This window comes from Leucoraja erinacea, chromosome 18 (genome assembly GCF_028641065.1).
Source record: "Leucoraja erinacea ecotype New England chromosome 18, Leri_hhj_1, whole genome shotgun sequence".
Taxonomy (NCBI): Eukaryota; Metazoa; Chordata; class Chondrichthyes; order Rajiformes; family Rajidae; genus Leucoraja; species Leucoraja erinaceus.
In genome coordinates this window covers 6,649,286-6,668,420 of record NC_073394.1, presented here as the reverse complement: position 1 = coordinate 6,668,420, position 19,135 = coordinate 6,649,286, and the positions used below count along the sequence as shown (strand labels likewise).

The 19,135-nt window shown below is 45.9% G+C and overlaps 1 protein-coding gene across 2 annotated transcripts in view; it reads right to left on the bottom strand.

The window, feature by feature from the left end:
• Positions 1–19,135, bottom strand: part of ano1a (anoctamin 1, calcium activated chloride channel a) — a 183,746-nt gene that overhangs the window by 11,709 nt on the left and 152,902 nt on the right. For both annotated transcript variants that reach the window (XM_055649204.1, XM_055649203.1), the window contains exons 19-25: positions 16,851–17,052; positions 12,704–12,815; positions 11,088–11,145; positions 10,871–10,971; positions 7,811–7,956; positions 3,007–3,159; positions 425–477 (exon numbers count right to left, since the gene is read on the bottom strand). In XM_055649204.1, coding sequence (XP_055505179.1) covers positions 425–477; positions 3,007–3,159; positions 7,811–7,956; positions 10,871–10,971; positions 11,088–11,145; positions 12,704–12,815; positions 16,851–17,052 — 825 coding nt within the window. The remainder of the gene's footprint in view (positions 1–424; positions 478–3,006; positions 3,160–7,810; positions 7,957–10,870; positions 10,972–11,087; positions 11,146–12,703; positions 12,816–16,850; positions 17,053–19,135) is intronic.

The window sequence follows — 19,135 nt, the reverse complement described above, 5'->3', positions numbered from 1 at the left end:
TAGCAAGGGGCTGAAGAATGGTCTCGACCCAAAACGTCACCCATTCCTTCTCTCCAGAGATGCTGCCTGTCCAGCTGAGTTACTCCAGCTTTTTTGTGTCTATCTTTGCTTTGAAGCAGGTCTACGATTAACAGACATGATCAGTACTCTGGACAACTTTCACTCCGAGCCTCCACAGCTCACTCTCCCTGTACGTTTTGGACACAGTCTTGGCACCTCCTTGATCGGCCTTGGGTTGTGTACAAAATCCCTCAAAAACGCTATTTATCATGAAACGCAGCAAAAATAATTGGCAGACAAGTGGGGAGACACTTAGAGCAAACACATACAAAGAATTAGTCACTTCCGAATTCATATATTAAACGACAGGTTGGGAAAATTCCCAGAGGATCATTTTTCTCTTACATAAATAATATGAACTCACATTAATGATGACTGCGAACTTCCCAAGCCCTCGGAGAATGTTGTACCAGATACCTAAAAACAACAGGAGAACGAACAGTTACTCTCGCCTGCACCATTTTGGCTGCATTTGCTAATGTTCATACAAGCAACGTGTTGGTTTAGTTTCGTTTCGAGATACAGGGTGGAAACAGGCCCTTCGGCCCACCGAGTCCGCAACAAAAGCTTCCTGCTGTACCTCGGTACACACGGCAATAAACAAAACTGACCAATGTCTGTGTGGAACGCGATGACAAAATAAATGAATCTTCTCTGCCTGACGTGATCCATACCCCTCCGTTGCCAGTGTGTCCACCTCATCTCACAGCTGCTTCAACCTCACTATGATATTTGCCTCCACCACCACTCTAGGCAGCGTGTTGAATCTTTGTCTGCTAGTCTTGGATATTTCCAAGACTGGATATTTTGAAGGAAGAGATAGACAGATTCTTGGTTAGTAGAAGTATCAGAGGTTACGGGGGAAGGCAGGAGAATGGTGTTAGGAGGGAGAGATAGACCTGCCATGATTGAATGGTGGAGCAGGCTGGATGGGCCGAATGGCCTAATTCTACTCCCATCACTTATGACCTTACTTCCATCCCAAAAGTTAATGTTTTGTTGACCGGTTTAGTTTCGTTTAGAGATACAGCGCGGAAACAGGCCCTTTGGCCCACCGAGTCCACACAAACCAGCGATCTCTGCAAACTAACACTATCCTACACACACTTGGGACAATTTGCATTTATACACCAAGCCAATCAACCTACAAACCCGTGCTTCTTTGGAGTGTGGGAGGAAACCGCAGATCTCGGAGAAAACCCACGCGGTCACGGGGAGAACGTACAAACTCCGTACTGGCAGCACCCGCCGTCGGGATTGAACCGGGGTCTCGAGAGCTGTAAGGCAGCAACTCTACCGCTGCGCCACCCCTATCTTCTCTGCCTGCACGTGATCCATATCCCTCTATTCCCAGCATATCCATGTGCCTCTCTCAAAGCTTCTTAAACCTTAGTGACATTTGCCTCCATTACCACCACTGGCAGCATGTTCCAGGCACCCACGGCCCGTGACGCATGAAAAATGCCGTCACATCTACTTTAGACGTAGCTCCTCGAGGCTTTGCCTTCTAGTCTTGGACATGTCCACCCCACTAGAGTTAATGTTTTGTTTACTGGTCTTTGAATAATGACTATTTCTGGAACACACAACCTACAGTACATGTATACACAAGGCCAATAAATCTAATGACAGCCATCTCCTAGAAAATAAGATCTGGGTATTAGTTTAATAACTAGTTTCCATGATTTATAGATACTGCTGCAACACTATTGAGCAGTTACTTTGTTTTTTTTTAAAAATGTATTAACTCATTGTTCTTGTCTGAAGAAAGGTCTTGGCCCAAAACGTCACCCATTCCTTCGCTCCAGAAATGCTGTGTGTCCCACAGAGTTACTCCAGCATTTTGTGTCTATCTACAGTTTAAACCAGCATTTGCAGTTCCTTCCTACACAACTCATTGGTGATGTCATACATGGTTTGAAGCCAAGACGTGTTGTAGAGTCACACAGCATGGAATCAGGTCCTTCAGCCAAATGTTCCCACGCTGACCAACATGCCCCATCTACACTAGTCCCACCTCCTCCGGCAGCTCGTCACATATACCCAAAACCACCTTTTGTGTGAAAAGGTTGCCCCTCAGGTTCCTATTAAATCTTTCCCCCCTCTCCTTTAACCTATATTCTCTGGTTCTCGATTCCCCTACTCTGGGTAAAAGACTGTGTATTTACCCTAGGTACACAAAAATGCTGGAGAAACTCAGCGGGTGCAGCAGCATCTATGGAGCGAAGGAAATAGGCAACGTTTCGGGCCGAAACCCTTCTTTAGTATTAACCCTATCAATTCCTCTCATGACCTTATGCACATTTATAAGATCACCCCTCATCCTCCTACGCTCCAAGGAATACTAAAGTTTTGATAATGTTTAGTGCAAAGACAATGGAATCTATGTCCATGGCTCCACTATTTAAGCACCTGCTTTTGTGGAAACAGTTAGATTCAGCATTTTATACCGCTTAGAAACAGGCCCTTCGGCCCACCATATCAATACTGCCCATCACGAACCAATATGTACACTAATCCCATCATCCAGCACTTGGTCCATTCCTTTCTATGACGTAGACAGACACAAAATGCTGGAGTAACTCAACGGGACAGGCAGCATCCCTGGAGAGAAGGAATGGGTGGCGTTTTGGGATGAGACCGACCTGTCTGAAGGAGGGTCTTGACCCGAAATGTCACCCATTCCTTCTTCCCAGAGATGCTACCTGTCCCGCTGAGTTACTGCAGCATTGTGTGTCTATCTTCGAATTAAACCAGCATCTGCGGTTCTTTCCCACACATTTGGACATTTGCCGTTGAGTGTGTTTTCAGCACCTTTTTTGAACAGCGTTACTGAGATCGCATTGACACGAGGCAGGAACGACATATGCGAGTGGCTACTTGCTTACAATTGAGATTACGGGCACAAGCCTTTCTCAGTTACTTAATGATGACGGGTTTACTGACCGACGTCCTTTGATTTTGCCGGGTTGGGTCTCCGCAGCTCGCTGGTAAACTTCTTGGCATCCAGGCGGATTTCAATCACGTTGTTCAGCAGCGCAAAGAGTGGAGCGAGTGGGAATGAGGCGACAAACAGGGTGACAAACCCAAACTGGATAACTGTAGGAGAGATAAAGCAGCAATCAGAGGACAAAGTGCCAGCCTGCACAAAGAGCTGTAGAGATGTCGCAGAGTTTCTTGGCCAGAGTAGGGGAATCGAGAACCAAGGGGACATAGTTTTAAGGTGAAGGGGAAAAGATTTAATATGAACACAAAGGGGTAATTTTTTTAAATTTTTTTTTTTACACAAAGGGTGGTGGGCGAATGGAACAAGCGGCCATCACCAAACCAGCTTTGACGACAAAAATTGCAGTAACGTGCACAACATAATATGCGTCATAATATGGAACAGCATCAAAGAAAGAACTTTAGACTTTAGAGATACGGAACTTTAGACTTTAGAAAACAGGCCCTTCGATCCACTAACATTACCGCACACTAACATTATCCTACACACACCCACTTGGGACAATTTACAATTTTACCAGAGCCAATTAACCTGCAATCCTGTACGTCTTTGGAGTGTGGGTGGAAACCGGAGCACCCGGAGTTAACCCACGCAGGTCACGGGGAGAACGTGCAAACTCCGTACAGACAGCACCTGTTGTCAGGTTCAAACCCGGCACGGTAAGGCAGCAACTCTACCGCTGTGCCACCATTCAAAATATCCATCGATAGGGTCGTATCACACACCAGGTCCCTTTGAGTTTGAAGAAGGGTCTCGACCCGACACGTCACCCATTCCTTCTCTCCAGAGATGCTGCCAGTCCCGCTGAGTTACTCCAGATTTTTGTGTCTACTTTCCTTATATTTTGGAGCCAAGTAGAATGACTGCACCAGAGAGAATTGAAAAACAGCTGGTCCTGGCTTCTCCAACTCAGGGGCTGCGTTGGATGTCTTGGTGACCGTCAACAGTCACCCCCCAACTGCACGTATCGGCCTTGGCCTTATAATATGATCAGGGACATAAAATGTCCCTGGCCACTCCCAGGGGAAAGATATCATTTCAAAGATATACTGAAAGTACACGCACACAGTTTGCTGCTGATGCTCATCTGGTACATGTTTGGCACAGATCTCATCCTCACAGCAAGCAAGTTAGCTTTTCATTCAAGGCCTTTGTTTTTGCCCATCAGTCGGCCAATTTGGCAACAAGAGGAAGAGCTCCTTGGATGTGGTCCCAACGGTGGAGTGAAGTGGGTCAGGGATACAAGGTCAAGAATCTCGTTCCCATGTGTGGTCTCTGGGTTACGTCTGGGCATATCTGGAGCAAGGTTCCAGGAAGCTGGGAATGGCCCTAAAAATAGTTCACACCAGGGTTTACAGAAACCACGACAACAACAAAAGTCACATTCGCCATTCAAGTTTCAACGCAAGAAGCGAAAAATAATGGGAGCGCAGATCTTGGGAAACTGGTTAATAACCTGCGGCTTTAGACTTTAGAGACACAGCGTGGAAACAGGCCCTTCGATCCACTGAGTCGGTGCCGAACAGCAATCTCTCTCCCCCCCTCCCCCACATACATTAGCACCATCCACGCCACATCGTGAATCTGTGGAATTCATCACCACAGGCGGCTGTGGAGGCCAAGACGCTGGTATTTTTAAAGCGGAGATTGATAGGTTCTTGATTAGTAAGGGTGTCAAATGTTACAGGGAGAAGGCAGGGGAATGGGGTTGAGAGGGAAAGATAGATTGGCGGACTGAGCTGCTGTAAGGAGCAGTGACACAGGGCGAGTTCAATTTCAAAGGGCCCACAGCCACCAGAACATACACCCCCCCCCTCCCCTCACCCCCCTCAAAGCTCCAAGTGAGTTTGTTAGAATTTGCAATTCAGTGAGATGGGAATTGCGAGACCCATCCAATGTTACAGCGAGCAGCTTGCTTCTCAGCAGAAATACTCGTCACTAATTTTTGTGGGATGATATCAGCGTTTCGATTCATCTGGCTTCCGTGTGCCAGCCGGTAAGTGCCAAGTATGAATGCAATATCTCAGACGCTGGGAACATTTGGCTACTTAAATAGCCACTAACGCCAGGCAGGTCGTGGCAATATCGGACGGGAGGTAGAATCATTCAATTTACTCCGAGGCTCCAAAGAAGCAACTCTGGAATCCCGAGCCAAGTTAGAGATGGTGGTGCCTCAGTATTTACATGCAGAATAATGGAAGCTCAAGGAGTCTAAGCTGGCTCCCAAAGCAAATGCATTCCTCCACTAGTAAGCTCACGTGATAGGAGTAGAATTAGGCCATTCGGCCCATCAAGTCTATCCTGCCATTCAATCACGGCTGATCTATCTCTCCCTCCTAACCCCATTCTACTGCCTTTGCCCCAAAATATTCCCGGCAGCTTAATTTTCTCACATCCCCACCAAGTTCAGTGTGGCACGGTGGAGTTGCTGCCTTACAGCGCCAGAGACCCGGGTTCGATCCTGACCACGGGTGCTGTATGTACTGAATTACTGCTCTTTCCCCCATGACCGTGTGGGTTTTCCCCGGGTGCTCTGGCTTCCCCCCCAGATATGTAGGTTCAAAATGGCTTCGGCAAAATTGTAAAATTATCCCCTGTTGTGTAGGACGGTGCTAGTGCAAGGGGATCGCTGGTCGGCACGGACATCGGTGGGCCAGAGGGCCTGTTCACATGCTGCATCTACAAAATGTAAAGCTTCACAGTCAGAAGTGCTCTCTTTCAGATTAGGATACCAATCCTTTTCATTAAAGGCCGGCACAAAATGCTGGAGTAACTCAGCAGGACAGGCAGCATCTCTGGAGAGAAGGAATGGGTGACGTTTCGGATTGAGACCCTTCTTCAGCCCGTCTCGATCCTCGATTTCAACCAGCAACTGCAGTTCTTTCGTACACCTAATCCATTTCATAATCATGTGCGGGTGCACAAGTTATATTGGTGCTTTTACAATAACCAGCAGAGGAGATGTGCGTTTCACAGTGTCCTGACCAGCATCTCTACGACCATCTTCCACTGTGCTACCCCCCCCCTCTGCTTGTACTCCTTCCAGCCTCATAGAACATGGGGAAGCACAGAACAGGAGCAGACCCATCGGCCTGCCCCACCTGTGATGAACATGGTGCCAAGATGAACTCATCCCATCTGTCTGCACATGATCCATATCTCTGTTACACTTTCAGTTTAGTTTATTGTCACGTGTACCGAGGTACAGTGAAAAGCCTTCGTTGTGTGCTAACAGGTCAGCGGTAAGACAATACATGATTACATTCGAGCTATTTGGTTGGAGGTTGGATAGGCATATGGATGAGAAGGGAATGGAGGGTTATGGTATGAGTGCAGGCAGGTGGGACTAAGGGGAAAAAAAAAAAATTTGTTCGGCATGGACTTGTAGGGCCGAGATGGCCTGTTTCCGTGCTGTAATTGTTATATGGTTGTTTGTTATATGGTTATTTGCAGTGTACCGATACATTATAGTGAATAATGCTTCATGCAAAGTTACGCCAGTCAAAGATAGTCCGAGGGTCACCAATGAGGTAGATAGTAGTTCAGGACTGCTCTCTGGTTGTGGTAGGATGATTCAGTTGCCAGATAACAGCTGGGAAGAAACTGTCCCTGAATCTGGAGGTGTGCGTTTTCACACTTCTGTACCTTTTGCCCGATGGGAGAGGGGAGAGGAGGGAGTGGCCAGGGTGCGACTGGTCCTTGATTATGCTGCTGGCCTTGCCGAGGCAGCGTGGGGTATAAACTGAGTCCATGGAAGGGAGGTTGGTTTGTGTGATGGTCTGGGCTGCATCTCCATTCCCTGCATATCCATCTGAAACACTCTTTCCACAATAGCTTTTAGTCTCCCCAGTATCTCTTCCAAGTCTGGCCGCTGCTCATACAAACTGAATCAATAGACAATAGGTGCAGGAGTAGGCCATTCGGCCCTTCGAGCCAGCACCGCCATTCAGTGTGATCATGGCTGATCATCCACCATCAGTACCCTGTTCCTGCCTTCTCCCCATATCCCCTGACTCCGCTATCTTTAAGAGCCCTATCTAACTCCCCCTTGGAAGCATCCAGAGAATTGGCCTCCACTGCCTTCTGAGGCAGAGAATTCCACAGAAATTAACGTTGAACATGCCTTCAGCTGCCAAGGTCCTGAGCTCTGGAAATTCCTCCCTGAATTTCACGACTGTTTTCTTCAAAGTGCGCCATAAAAACCTTTGATCCGATGCCACAACATCAGATTTTTGTTTGACGATCTCCTGAAAAACTGCTTTGGAATGTTTGCACCATGTTAAACATGCTTCAGAATTGACAGCGCTGTTAATTGAAAAGCTGCTAAGCAGGGCTCGATGTAAATGTTTCTGGATTATTATTAACTAAACATAAAATCAATTCTACCAAATTGTGACAAGAATGATTGCAGGCATGCTCTTCCTACCTGCTGATGGACACCAGCAACTTAGTAGGGACAGCTTCTTCCCAGCTGTTATCTGGCAACAGAACCATCCTAATACAACCTAATAGGTAGCAGTGCTGAACTGCTATCTACCTTCAGACTATCCTGGACCCGACTTTGCTGGCTTTACCTTGCACTAAACGTCATTCCCTTACCACGCATCCACACACTGCGAATGGCTCGATTGTAATCATGTATTGTCTTTCCGCTGACTGGATAGCACGCAGCAAAAGCTTTTCACTGTACCTCGGCACACGTGACAATAAACTAAACTGAAACTGAACTGGGGGAATACTCACTCATTTCCATGTACTCTGGAGTCAGACCAGCAAATGGCTCCAGGTTATAGTCCGATTCATATTGCCGGGGGATCTTGCAGTTGGTTTCAGTCTCCAGCTTGGCCTCTCTTTTTGCCTTCATGTATCGCATCAGCTTCTTCAGCTTCCTGAAACGCAGCACAGAGTCAATTTACTAACGCGTCTAGATGGCAAATAGATACAGGTTATAACGGCATGCCCATTGCTGCAGCAAGGCAGAGTAAATAAAGTACATGTGAAACATAAATAACTACCATATAAATTAACATAATATATACATAGTATAAATAATATAATTTCTGGATCTACAACATAGATTAAAAAAGACCAGGCTCCTAAATAGACAATAGGTGCATGAGTAGGCCATTCGGCCCCTTCGAGTCAGTACCACCAGCCCAGGAATTAACCTGGTGAACCTACGCTGCAATCCCTCAATAGCAAGAATGTCCTTCCTCAAATTTGTAGTCTAAAACTGCACACAAACCAAACTAAACCCAATCTCTGAGACATGAGATTGATGGAGAAGACAAGAGCTTGTTCCACACACCCACCACCCTCTGTGTAAAAAAGTTACACCTCGGATTCCTATTAAATCATTTCCCCTTCACCTTAAACCCATGACCTCTGGTTCTCGATTCCCCTACTCTGGGCAAGAGACTCTATCCGCATCTATCCGATCTATACCTCTCATGATTTTATACATAATCCGTAAGATCGCTCCTGTTATGACCTCTCGTATGAATGAGATTTCGAAAGTGAACTAATCAAGGAAACAGATGGGAAATGAAAAGCAAATAATTTCCAATTGTTTCCAAATTTAGTTTTGGGCACCATGTTATAGGAAAGATGTTGTCAAGCTGGAAAGGGTGCAGAGTAGATTTACGAGGACATTATCAAGACTCGAGGACCTGAGCTACAGGGAGAGGTTGAGCAGGCTAGGACTCTATTCCTTGGAGCGCAGGAGGATGAGTGGTGATCTTACAGAGGTGGACAAAGTCATGAGAGGAATAGATTGGGTAGTCACACAAAGTCTCTTGCCCAGAGAGGGGGGGGGGGGGGGGGGGGGGGGGGGGAATGAGAACCAGAGGACATACTTTAAGGTGGGGGGGGGGGGGGGAAGGGGGGGATATATAATAGGAATATAATAGGCAGGGGTATGGAACGAGCTGCCAGAGGAAGTAGTTGAGGCAGGGACTACCTTAATGTTTAAGAAACAATTAGACAGGATTGGACAGGTTTTGGAGGGATATGGCCCAAATGCAGGCATGTGGGATTGGTGCAGATGGGACATGTTGGCCGGTGAGGGCAAATTGGGCCAAAGGGCCTGTTTACACGCAGTAAGACTCTACGATTCTCCAAGATGCTTAGTGGATTGGAATCAAACCAAATCAGTCGGGACCTCTACTCTCAAATGACTGAAGGCTCAAACAATCGCCATAACAAAGGGTGTTCTGAAACCTGGATTGGGAAAGTTCTCTCATTGCTCCTGTAAACTTAGCTTTCTGATTGATGTTGCTTCAGGACATTTCCTAGTGAGAGAAACTGGATTATTTCCCTCTATCAACAATCCTCACTAAAATATGTAAACGCCACTGATGATTTACACGAGTTTAAATACCTTAAGTCTCCTTGGCTTGCAGGATTTAAAGAGATTTTGGATGGCTCATTCAGAATTGAATGTGAGAAACACGGGTTCATCGGCTTAGGGCGGCACGGTGGCGCGGAGATAGAGTCGCTGCCTCACAGCGCCAAAGACCCGGGTTCGATCCTGACTATGGGTGCTTGGCTGTGCGGAGTTTGTACGTTCTCCCCGTGACCGCATGGCTTTTCCCCGGGTGCTCCGGTTTCCTCCCACACTCCAGGACTGTAGGTTCATCGGCTTCAGTAAAATTGTATATGATCCCTTGTGTGCGGGAAAGTGCTAGTGTACGGGGTGATCACTGGTCGGCACAGACTCGGTGGGCCGAAGGGCCCCCAATTTCACACTGTATCTCCAAATTGTAACGTTTAAAGCAGAGTCGTCTCCTTTGATTTTGCTGTTAACTCTGGTGGAATGAAGGAGGTTCGAGCTTTCTCCGATGGTTTCCAAATTTCCGGGAATAATGTAACAAAGTACATTTCATGGTCTGTTTAGCTAGATGATATCTGGCTGTTTTTCTGCATTGAAAGAAGACCTTATGGGCATGTGGTGAATGACCAATAATTCAAGCTATTTAGTCAAGTTCCTAAATCACTGTTTATTGTTTCAGAATATACTGGTTTAACCGTAAAAGTCGATACCATCACAGGAAACACTGTGCCAGGTCAGTGTTTTGGCAAAGAAGGGGAATTGAAACAACATGTACAAGGAGACAAGATGCCTCCGATGATATGGTCCTTCTTCTAATCAACTGCCTTGTGCAGACTAAATGTGCAAGAAGGAATTGCAGATACTAGTTTAAACCGAAGATAGGCACAAAAAGCTGGAGTAACTCAATGAGTCGGACAGCATCTCTGGAGAAAAGGCATGGGTGGCGTTTTGGGCCAAGGCCCCCGTCTGAAGAAGGGTCCCAACCCAAAACGTCACCTATTGCATTTCTCCAGAGACGCTGTCTGATCCGCTGAGTTTTGCGTCTACCTTCTGTAGAGGGGCATTTTGGATCAAGACAGGAAGGCTCCCAACTCTAAATGTTATTAAATACACCTGCATTTTGTGTCTGCCTTGTACAGAGATAGTTTGTCATAAGGCCATAAGGAATTGGAGTAGAATTAAGCCATTTGGCCCTTCAAGTCTACTCCGCCATTCAATCATGGCTGATCTATCTTTCCCTCCGAATCCTATTCTCCTGCCTTCTCCCTGTAACCTCTGACACGTGTACTGATCAATAATCTATCTATCTCCACCGGGCACTTGCTCGGGCAAGTGGTGAGAAGCTGAAAAACTCACGGGCAGCTTGAAACAATAGGAGGAAAACTAAAAAGCGACCAAGTTTCAAACAATCAATTGATCCACAATTTCAGATGTTTAGCCCAACACGCTGGGACGTGGTAATAAATACGTACGGAACGCCTATTTCAAACAAGTTGTTCTGTATCAATTGTTTCCCCAGCATGATGATGCTCAGTTGAATGCACAACTCCATCAGGCAGCCTCCAGGAGCACACTGAACAAGACAAAGAACAAATGTTAATCCGTTTGTACAGCGGCCTTAAATCCAGCAGCCAGTTCACTGGTTAAATTTGTATTTCACTCTGACACAGAAGCAAAGTATTACACTACCTCTTCCATCCGCATGTTGCGAAAGATGTAGGTGTATTTCCCAGGTCTTCCAGTGAATCTAAAAACAGATCATGATAAGTGCGGCCCCATTTCAACAAACAGAAAGTGCAGAACATCAAATAAATTTACAAACTAATACATTTGAACCATTATCCACCACGTTGGTGATCCTCGGACCATCCTTGATCAGATTTTACTGGCCTTACCTTGCACTAAACGTTATTCCCTTATTATGCATCGTGTATCACGATTGTAAAAATGTAGAGGCTTTCTGCTGACTGGATAGCGCGCAACAAAACCTTTTCACTGCACCTCAGTACGCGTGACAATAAACTAAACCGAGACTAAAATTGAAGAAATCGCTTCAAAAATTGGCTCAATGGTTTCAAAAGAATAGACCATTGTTAGCCAGGGGAAGGGGACAATGAGGCATACAATGTAACATTTATTGAGGAGTGTCAGACTGGTCGGAGAACCAGGATGGGGGAGGGATGGAGAGGGAGGGAAAGTGGGGTTACTTGGTTAGAGAAGTCAATGGAGAAGTCTGACGAAGGGTTAGCCGGTCCTTGGGGTGGAAGATTGCAACCCTCACGTTGTCCGCCCTGTTTCGATGAATGCAATCAACCTGGCGTGCACAATCAAATAAGAACAAATAGAACATGTTGTCCTACAACTTTAGGCTGTGCACGCCACACGCAAGAAGAAGAAGACAAAGACAGTCCTTCTCTTCAGAGAAACTGCCTATCCCGCTGAGTTACTCCAGCTTTGTGTCTATCTTCAATATTTATACCGCTGGGGCCAAGGGAAAAATGAACTATTCAGGATTACTATTCCTGTTTCTGCTTTCTTAGACAATAGACAATAGGTGCAGGAGTAGGCTATTCGGCCCTTCGAGCCAGCACCGCCATTCAATGTGATCATCACTGATCATCCCCAATCAGTACCCGTTCCTGCCTTCTCCCCATATCCCCCGACTCCGATATCTTTAAGAGCCCTATCCAGCTCTCTTGAAAGTATCCAGCAAACTGGCCTCCATCGCCTTCTGACGCAGAGAATTCCACACTCACAACTCTCTGTATGAAGAAGTGTTTCCTCATCTGCGTTCTAAATGGCTTACTCCTTATTCTTAAACTGTGGCCCCTGGTTCTGGACTCCCCCAACATTGGGAACATGTTTCCTACCTCTAGCGTGTCCAAACCCTTGATAATCTTATGTTCCAATAAGATAGCCTCTCATCCTAAACTCCAGAGTATACAAGCCCATTCTCTCAGCATATGACAGTCCCGCCATCCCGGGAATTAACCTTGTAAACCTACGCTGCACTCCCTCAATAGCAAGAATTTCATTCCTCAAATTAGGAGACCAAAACTGCACACAATACTCCAGTTGTGGAATTACTAGGACCATTGTATGTTCTTGTAACGTCATTGAAATACTTAAAGATGGTTGAGCCATCAACATTACTGAGGGAGTCTCTTCCATGGTTGATGGTTGCTTTTGGAACCTCAGTTCCATCTCATTCTGCTTATGGAGACTTGGGTTACTTCCACATTGCCAAGTCGTTGCGACACTTAGTTACACAACATTAGGTGCACGAGTTGCGCCGAATCACTCACCTGCCCTTGAAAAATGCAACGTAAAAGATTGGCGTGTAGGCATTCACAAACTTCAGCAGAAAAGATTTGAAAATTAATCTTTCCTCAAAACTTTTGTCCGTTTTTGGAATCTCTGTAGCAGGAGCAAAAGAAAAACACGATCACAAGATGACAATTGATAATAAAGTCGACAACGTTAGCAGACTGGTGTATTGGAATAACAATTAATACTGCATTTCATACAATGTGTGGGAAGGAACTGCAGATTGCTGGTTTAAACCGAAGATAGACGCAAAAAGCTGGAGTAACTCAACGGGATAGGCAGCATCTCTGGAGAAAAGGAATAGGTGACGCTTTGGGTTGAGACACTTCTTCAGGCTGAGAGTCAGGGGAGAGGGAAAGGAGAGATATAGACAGACGGTGATATAGAACAAATGAATGAAAAATAAGCAAAAAAGTAACAATGATAAAGGAGGCCGGCCATTGTTAGGTGTGGGCAAGGTGGAAACAAGTTAGAAACAATTAGACTCAACAAGTCAACTTTGTAGGTCTGGAGTAGGGTCTCAACCCAAACATCACCCATTCCTTCTATCCTGAGATGCTGCCTGTTTCCACTGAGATACTCCAGCATGTTGTGTCTATCTTCAGTTTATACCAGCATCTGCAGTTCCATCCTACAAGACAAATTTGAAGCTAGAATAACGACTCGGGTGCGGGAGGGATGGAAAGAGAGGGGATGCAAGGATCACTTGAAGTCACACTAGATAACATTTGTACCGCTGGGTGTATACAATGGGTAAACCTCCCATTTTCTGACTTGTATGAATGAATCCAAAGCCATATCTTAATACTGGGAGATGGAGATTCCTCCATTAACACGGCATTTGTCAACCTATATCGACTCACCAAATCAATATTTGTTGATCACATCAATCATTTGTACTAAACTTGAAGTCCTAATGCATCCTTTGTACTGGCTTCTTGTAGCTTTCTAAATCTTTTTGCTCTCCAATTCATTCCATATCATTTCATCACCTCCATGCCTGAAAGTCTTTACAGTTTAAATATACAGGGCCCACCGAATCCATGCCACCCAGCGATCACCCCGTACACCAGCGCTATCCCACACGATAGGGACAATTTACAACTTTACCAAAAGCCAATTAAACCTACAAACCTGCATGTCTTTGGAGTGTGGGAGGAAACACTCATTTCACCACTGCCACTGGGAAGAAGGTACAGGAGCCTGAACACTGTAATGTCAAGGTTCTTCCCTACAGCCATCAGGCTATTAAACATGACAACAAATAAGCTCTGAACTACAAGAGACTATTATTATTATTGCACTATATTTGTTTATTTATTGAGTTTCAGGGGTCAGGATCTGACTAATTTCCTTAGCCCGATTGTAGTGAGTCTGCGGAGTTCACTGCCACAGACGGCTGTGGAGGCCAAGTCACTTAGAAACATAGACAATAGGTGCCGGAGTAGGCCATTCGGCCCTTCGAGCCTGCACCGCCATTCAATATGATCATGGCTGATCATCCAACTCAGTATCCTGTACCTGATTTCTCTCCATGCCCCCTGATCCCTGTAGCCACAAGGGCCACATCTAACTCCCTCTTAAATATAGCCAATGAACTGGCCTCGACTACCCTCCGTGGCAGAGAGTTCCAGAGATTCACCACTCTCTGTGTGAAAAATGTTTTTCTCATCTTGGTCTTAAAGGATTTCCCCCTTATCCTTAAGCTGTGACCCCTTGTCCTGGACTTCCCCAACATCGGGAACAATCTTCCTGCATCTAGCCTGTCCAACCCCTTAAGAATTTTGTAAGTTTCTATAAGATCCCCCTACAAGATTCTCTAAGATTAAAGCAGAGATTGAAGATTCTTGATTAGTAAGGCAGGGAGAATGGAGTTGAGGGGGAAAAATAGATTAGCCATGGTGAGTAGACTTGATGGGCAGAATGGCCTAATTGTGCTCCTAGGTCTGCGGTCTTAAAGAAGTAAATCTGGGTCATTCTACTGTGTTAAACACCGCTACTGTAATGGAAGTTGTTGCTCAGGTTCACAGAGGAACGGAGATTTTAATCCATATCCTTTTTGGTCATCTACTTCAAGCAGTCTGCTGCCTTTTGGAGGATGCATGCCAATTTATAAAAGCTGAGAGTAATCACCATTCTTCAAAGTGGCAACAGTCTTTAAAGAAAATGTAGCAAACAATCGTCTCCTGACCTGCAGCCAAACATGTACAAGTACCTGGCAAAGGGGAAACTTTCCTCATCAAACAGCCACTAAACTTTGAACAAACTTGGGACGCAGTGAAGACACTTAGTTCCAGGAAGCCCTTGAGGATAAAAGGCCAGGATTCTACAACAAGGGATTGCCCAGAGCAATAAAACCATCAGAGCAATGTACACTTTCACAACTAGATATTCCACAGGTAGACAAAAGTGCTGGAGAAACTCAGCTGGTGCAGCAGCATCTATGGAGCGAAGGAAATAGGCAACGTTTCGGGCCAAAACCCTTCTTCAAATATTCCACATTCAGGGTGGCACGGTGGCACAGTGGCAGATTTGCTGCCTTACAGCGCCAGAGATTCTGGTTCGAACCTGACTACTGAATTGAATTAAATTGCAATGAAATTCTTTGCTTTCACACCTTGCCAAGGTATGCAAATAGTCACCCATAAAGGGAGCGTACAAAGCCACAACCCCCCCCCACCCACCCCACAGCTTTCCCCCACACAGGGTCCTCCATTGTTTCACCATGGCGGTTCCCCCCACATCGGGTCCCCGTTGCTCTTCCCCCTCCCTCACCCCCCCCCCCCCCCACAGCGCAAAAGAATGAGGGGTGATCTAATCGAGCTGTATAAAATCATGACAGGATTCTCATTAAAGAGTCCCATTAAAGAGGATTCTCATAAAAACCATGCTGGTGCTGTCTGTACGGAGTTTGCGCGTTCTCCCTGGGGCTATTCGCCGCGATCTGCGGTTTCCTCCCACACTCCAAAGCCATGCAGGTTTGTAGGTAAATTGGCTATGGTAAAAAAAGAGTGAAATTGTCCCTGGTATGTGTAGGGTAGTGTTAGTGTGCGGGGATCGCTGGTCGGCGCGGACTCGGCGGGCCGAAGGGCCTGTTTCCGTGCTGCATCTCTAAACCAAACTAATCTAAACATGCCAACTGGGCTCTAAACCCCAGCATGCCTGTAAGTAGTACATGAGAATGATTTAGTATCTGGTGGTAATAACACAGTTGTGGTGGAGTTATTCTTGGCATGTTCATTCTATTAAAAAAAACTAACAATCGCATTGGGGATGTGGATAGAACTGCTTACAAAGACTTGTCAAGTCAATGATGGTCAAGTCTTAGATTAGACTTTGTATATATATATTTTTAAATACCTTGAGCATCATAAACCAAAAAGCAGAACAGTTTTTAAATATCAAATCTTTGCACTTTTAATTGAGGACAGCCATGAAATGACATTGCAGTACATTCAGTGTAAACATTAAAGTGATGGGTGCATTAAAATAACTGCTTCACTAATAAATCATTTATATCAAATGAATTGTTTGAAAATGAGGGGAGTGGGAAAGCAAATAGACTTCCGGACTTATTCCGTCTTCTGGCAACAGTTGGATACTTCCACAAGTCCAAGCTGAGATTAGCACTAAAACAGAATGCTGGAGTAACTCAGCGGGTCAGGCAGCATCACATGAAGAACATGAACAGGCGATCCTTTGGATTGGGGCACCTTCATCAGACTGAAGGGTCCTGACCACAAACGTTACCTATTCAGTCTGAAAAAGTGTCCCTGACCTGAAATGTCACCCATCCGCGTCCTCCAGAGATGCAGCCTAACCTGCTGAATTACTCCAGCACTTTGTGTCTTTAAAAAATATATATAAAGCAGCATCTGCAGTTCATTGTATTGACAATAATTGGCACTGTTGGTCACCTTCGTTATCTAACACACAGATACTTTTGTATTTGGAGTACTGCGAGTAAATTTGGGCCCCATATCTGAGGCAGGATGTGCTGGCTCTGGAGAGGGTCCAGAGGAGGTCTACAACAATGGTTCAAGGAATGAGTGGGGTTAACATATGATGAGCGTTTGACAGAACCATGTAGCTGAGGTTCACCTTGGAAAAGCATTGTATACTTACCAAGTATTGTCAGCCATCTGGCAATGGCACCGTAGACTTCATCCAAAACGAGAATGACCACCAGATTAATGATGACGGCAGTGGCCGTGACGATGACTCTGACATTGGCTTTGGCGTAGGCGTCCGGGCTCACGGCCATCGCTGCGGCCGTGGAGATGCGATAGAGGATCACTCCAAAGACGATTGCAAACGTCAGGCCAATCTAGAGAAAGCAGGAAACTTTGGTTAAAACCCAAAATCCTGGTGCCTTCAGAAACCTCCAGGGCATATCCCACTTGGCCGTCATTTGCGCCTCATTTGTGATATAGGTTGACGTGTTGTTACGTGCGATGTCGCGCTTAAATCACGCGTCATCATGCCGAATGGTGCGCATGACGTCATTAAAATACCCTGCAGCGTGCGGCGACACATGGTTACGGTGGTGACGTAACCATGCGTCACCACGCGATACGGGCAAGACTTCAGGACACCAGGGTGCGATGCCAATACGTTAGCTTGCGTACCAAATGGGTCAGCGTGCGTATGCGCGTCATGCAGGTGGCGCGCGAGGATTTCGTTACTGTACGAAATCCTGGAGAGGTGCACGATACCGCACGCCACCCCATGCGATTCCACGCCTCACCATGCGCAACGCATGCGCAACCCGACGCATCGACCTATTTTACATATGACGCGTAATAGAGGCGCAAATGACGGCCAAGTGGGACAGGCCCTTACGACGGCCAAAACAGAGCTATTGACGTGAATTTGTGGGAACAGCGAAGTAACGGTTAGTTGACAAATGCAGAAGCATACTAACTCTTAAGTAGATCCCCCTACCAATTTTAGAGTCTGAATTAGAAACATAGAAAATAGGTGCAGGAGTCGGCCATTCGACCCTTCGCGCCTGGCACCGACCACCATTCAATATGATCATGGTTTATCATCCAAAATCAGTACCCCGTTCCTGCTTTTTCCCCCCCCTTGATTCCGTTAGCCCAAAGAGCTATATCTAACTCTCTATTGAATACATCCAGTGAATTGGCCTTTTGTGGCAGAGAATTCCACTCAGAGAATTAAATAATATGCATCTGCAAATTAAACTTAAATTTATTTTCAACTCTCAAGCACTTGATCATTTTTCTCTCCACAGATGCTGCTAGATCTGCTGAGCATTTCCATTTACTGCTTTCAATCCTGAGAATGATTAGAAGATGAGTTTAACGACTGGATGTTGCAACTGTATCAATTGTATTAGTTGAGGAGTTTAGTTTATAGTCACCTACACCGAGGTACAGTGAAAAGCTTTTGCTGTGTGCTATCCAGTCAGTGGAATGTCAATACATGATTACAATTGAATGGTCCACAGTGTACAGATACATGATGAAGGGAATGACGATTAGTGCAAGATAAAGCCAGCAAAGTCCGATCAAAGATAGACCGAGGGTCTACATTGAGGTGGATAGTAGCTCAGAACCGCTCTCTAGTTGGTGATAGGATGGTTCAGTTGGCTGATAACAACTGGGAAGAAACTGTCCCTGAATCTGGAGGTGTGTGTTTTCACCTCTTGCCTGATGGTAGAGGGGAGAAGAGGGAGTGGCCAGGGTGTGACTGGTCCTTGATTACGCTGCTGGCCTTGCCGAGGCAGCGCGAGGTGTAGATGGAGTCAATGGAAAGGAGGTTGGTTTGAAGGAAATATGACTTGATCGGTCAAGACATTGAGGGTAACAGTCAGGAAGGCATGTTGCAGCTTGAGAAACGTTTTGTCAGGGTGCGAGGGAGTATGGTGTGATGTTTGGGTCACCGCCTTACAGGAAGGATGTGGAAGGTTTGGAAAGGGTGCGGAAGAGGTTTATCGGAATGCTGCCCAGTTTGGGGAAGATTAATTATCCACAAGGAGAGGTTGGCCAAACTTGGATTGTTTTCTCTGGATCATTGGTGGTTGAGGAGACCTCATTATGAGGGGCAGCGATAGGGCTGACATTCAGAACCTTTCCCCCCCCCCCCAGGGTAGAAATGTCACAGACGAGAGAGCAAAGCTTTAAGGTCAAGGAAGGAAAGTTTGAAGAGATGTGCTGGGGTAAATTTAAAAAAAAAAAACAGACACACAGTCCTGGTTTTTGAAGGCCCGACTCTGGGTAAAAGATTCACCCTATCTATTCCCCCTCGTGATCTTACACACTCTATAGGATCACCCCCCTGGTTTCTGATGCCCCTACTCTGAGAAAAAGACTTTGGTTCCTCCTGAGCTCCAAGGAATATAGCTCTTTCTACAATCGATTGGTAACTTGCACAGTTAGGGAAAT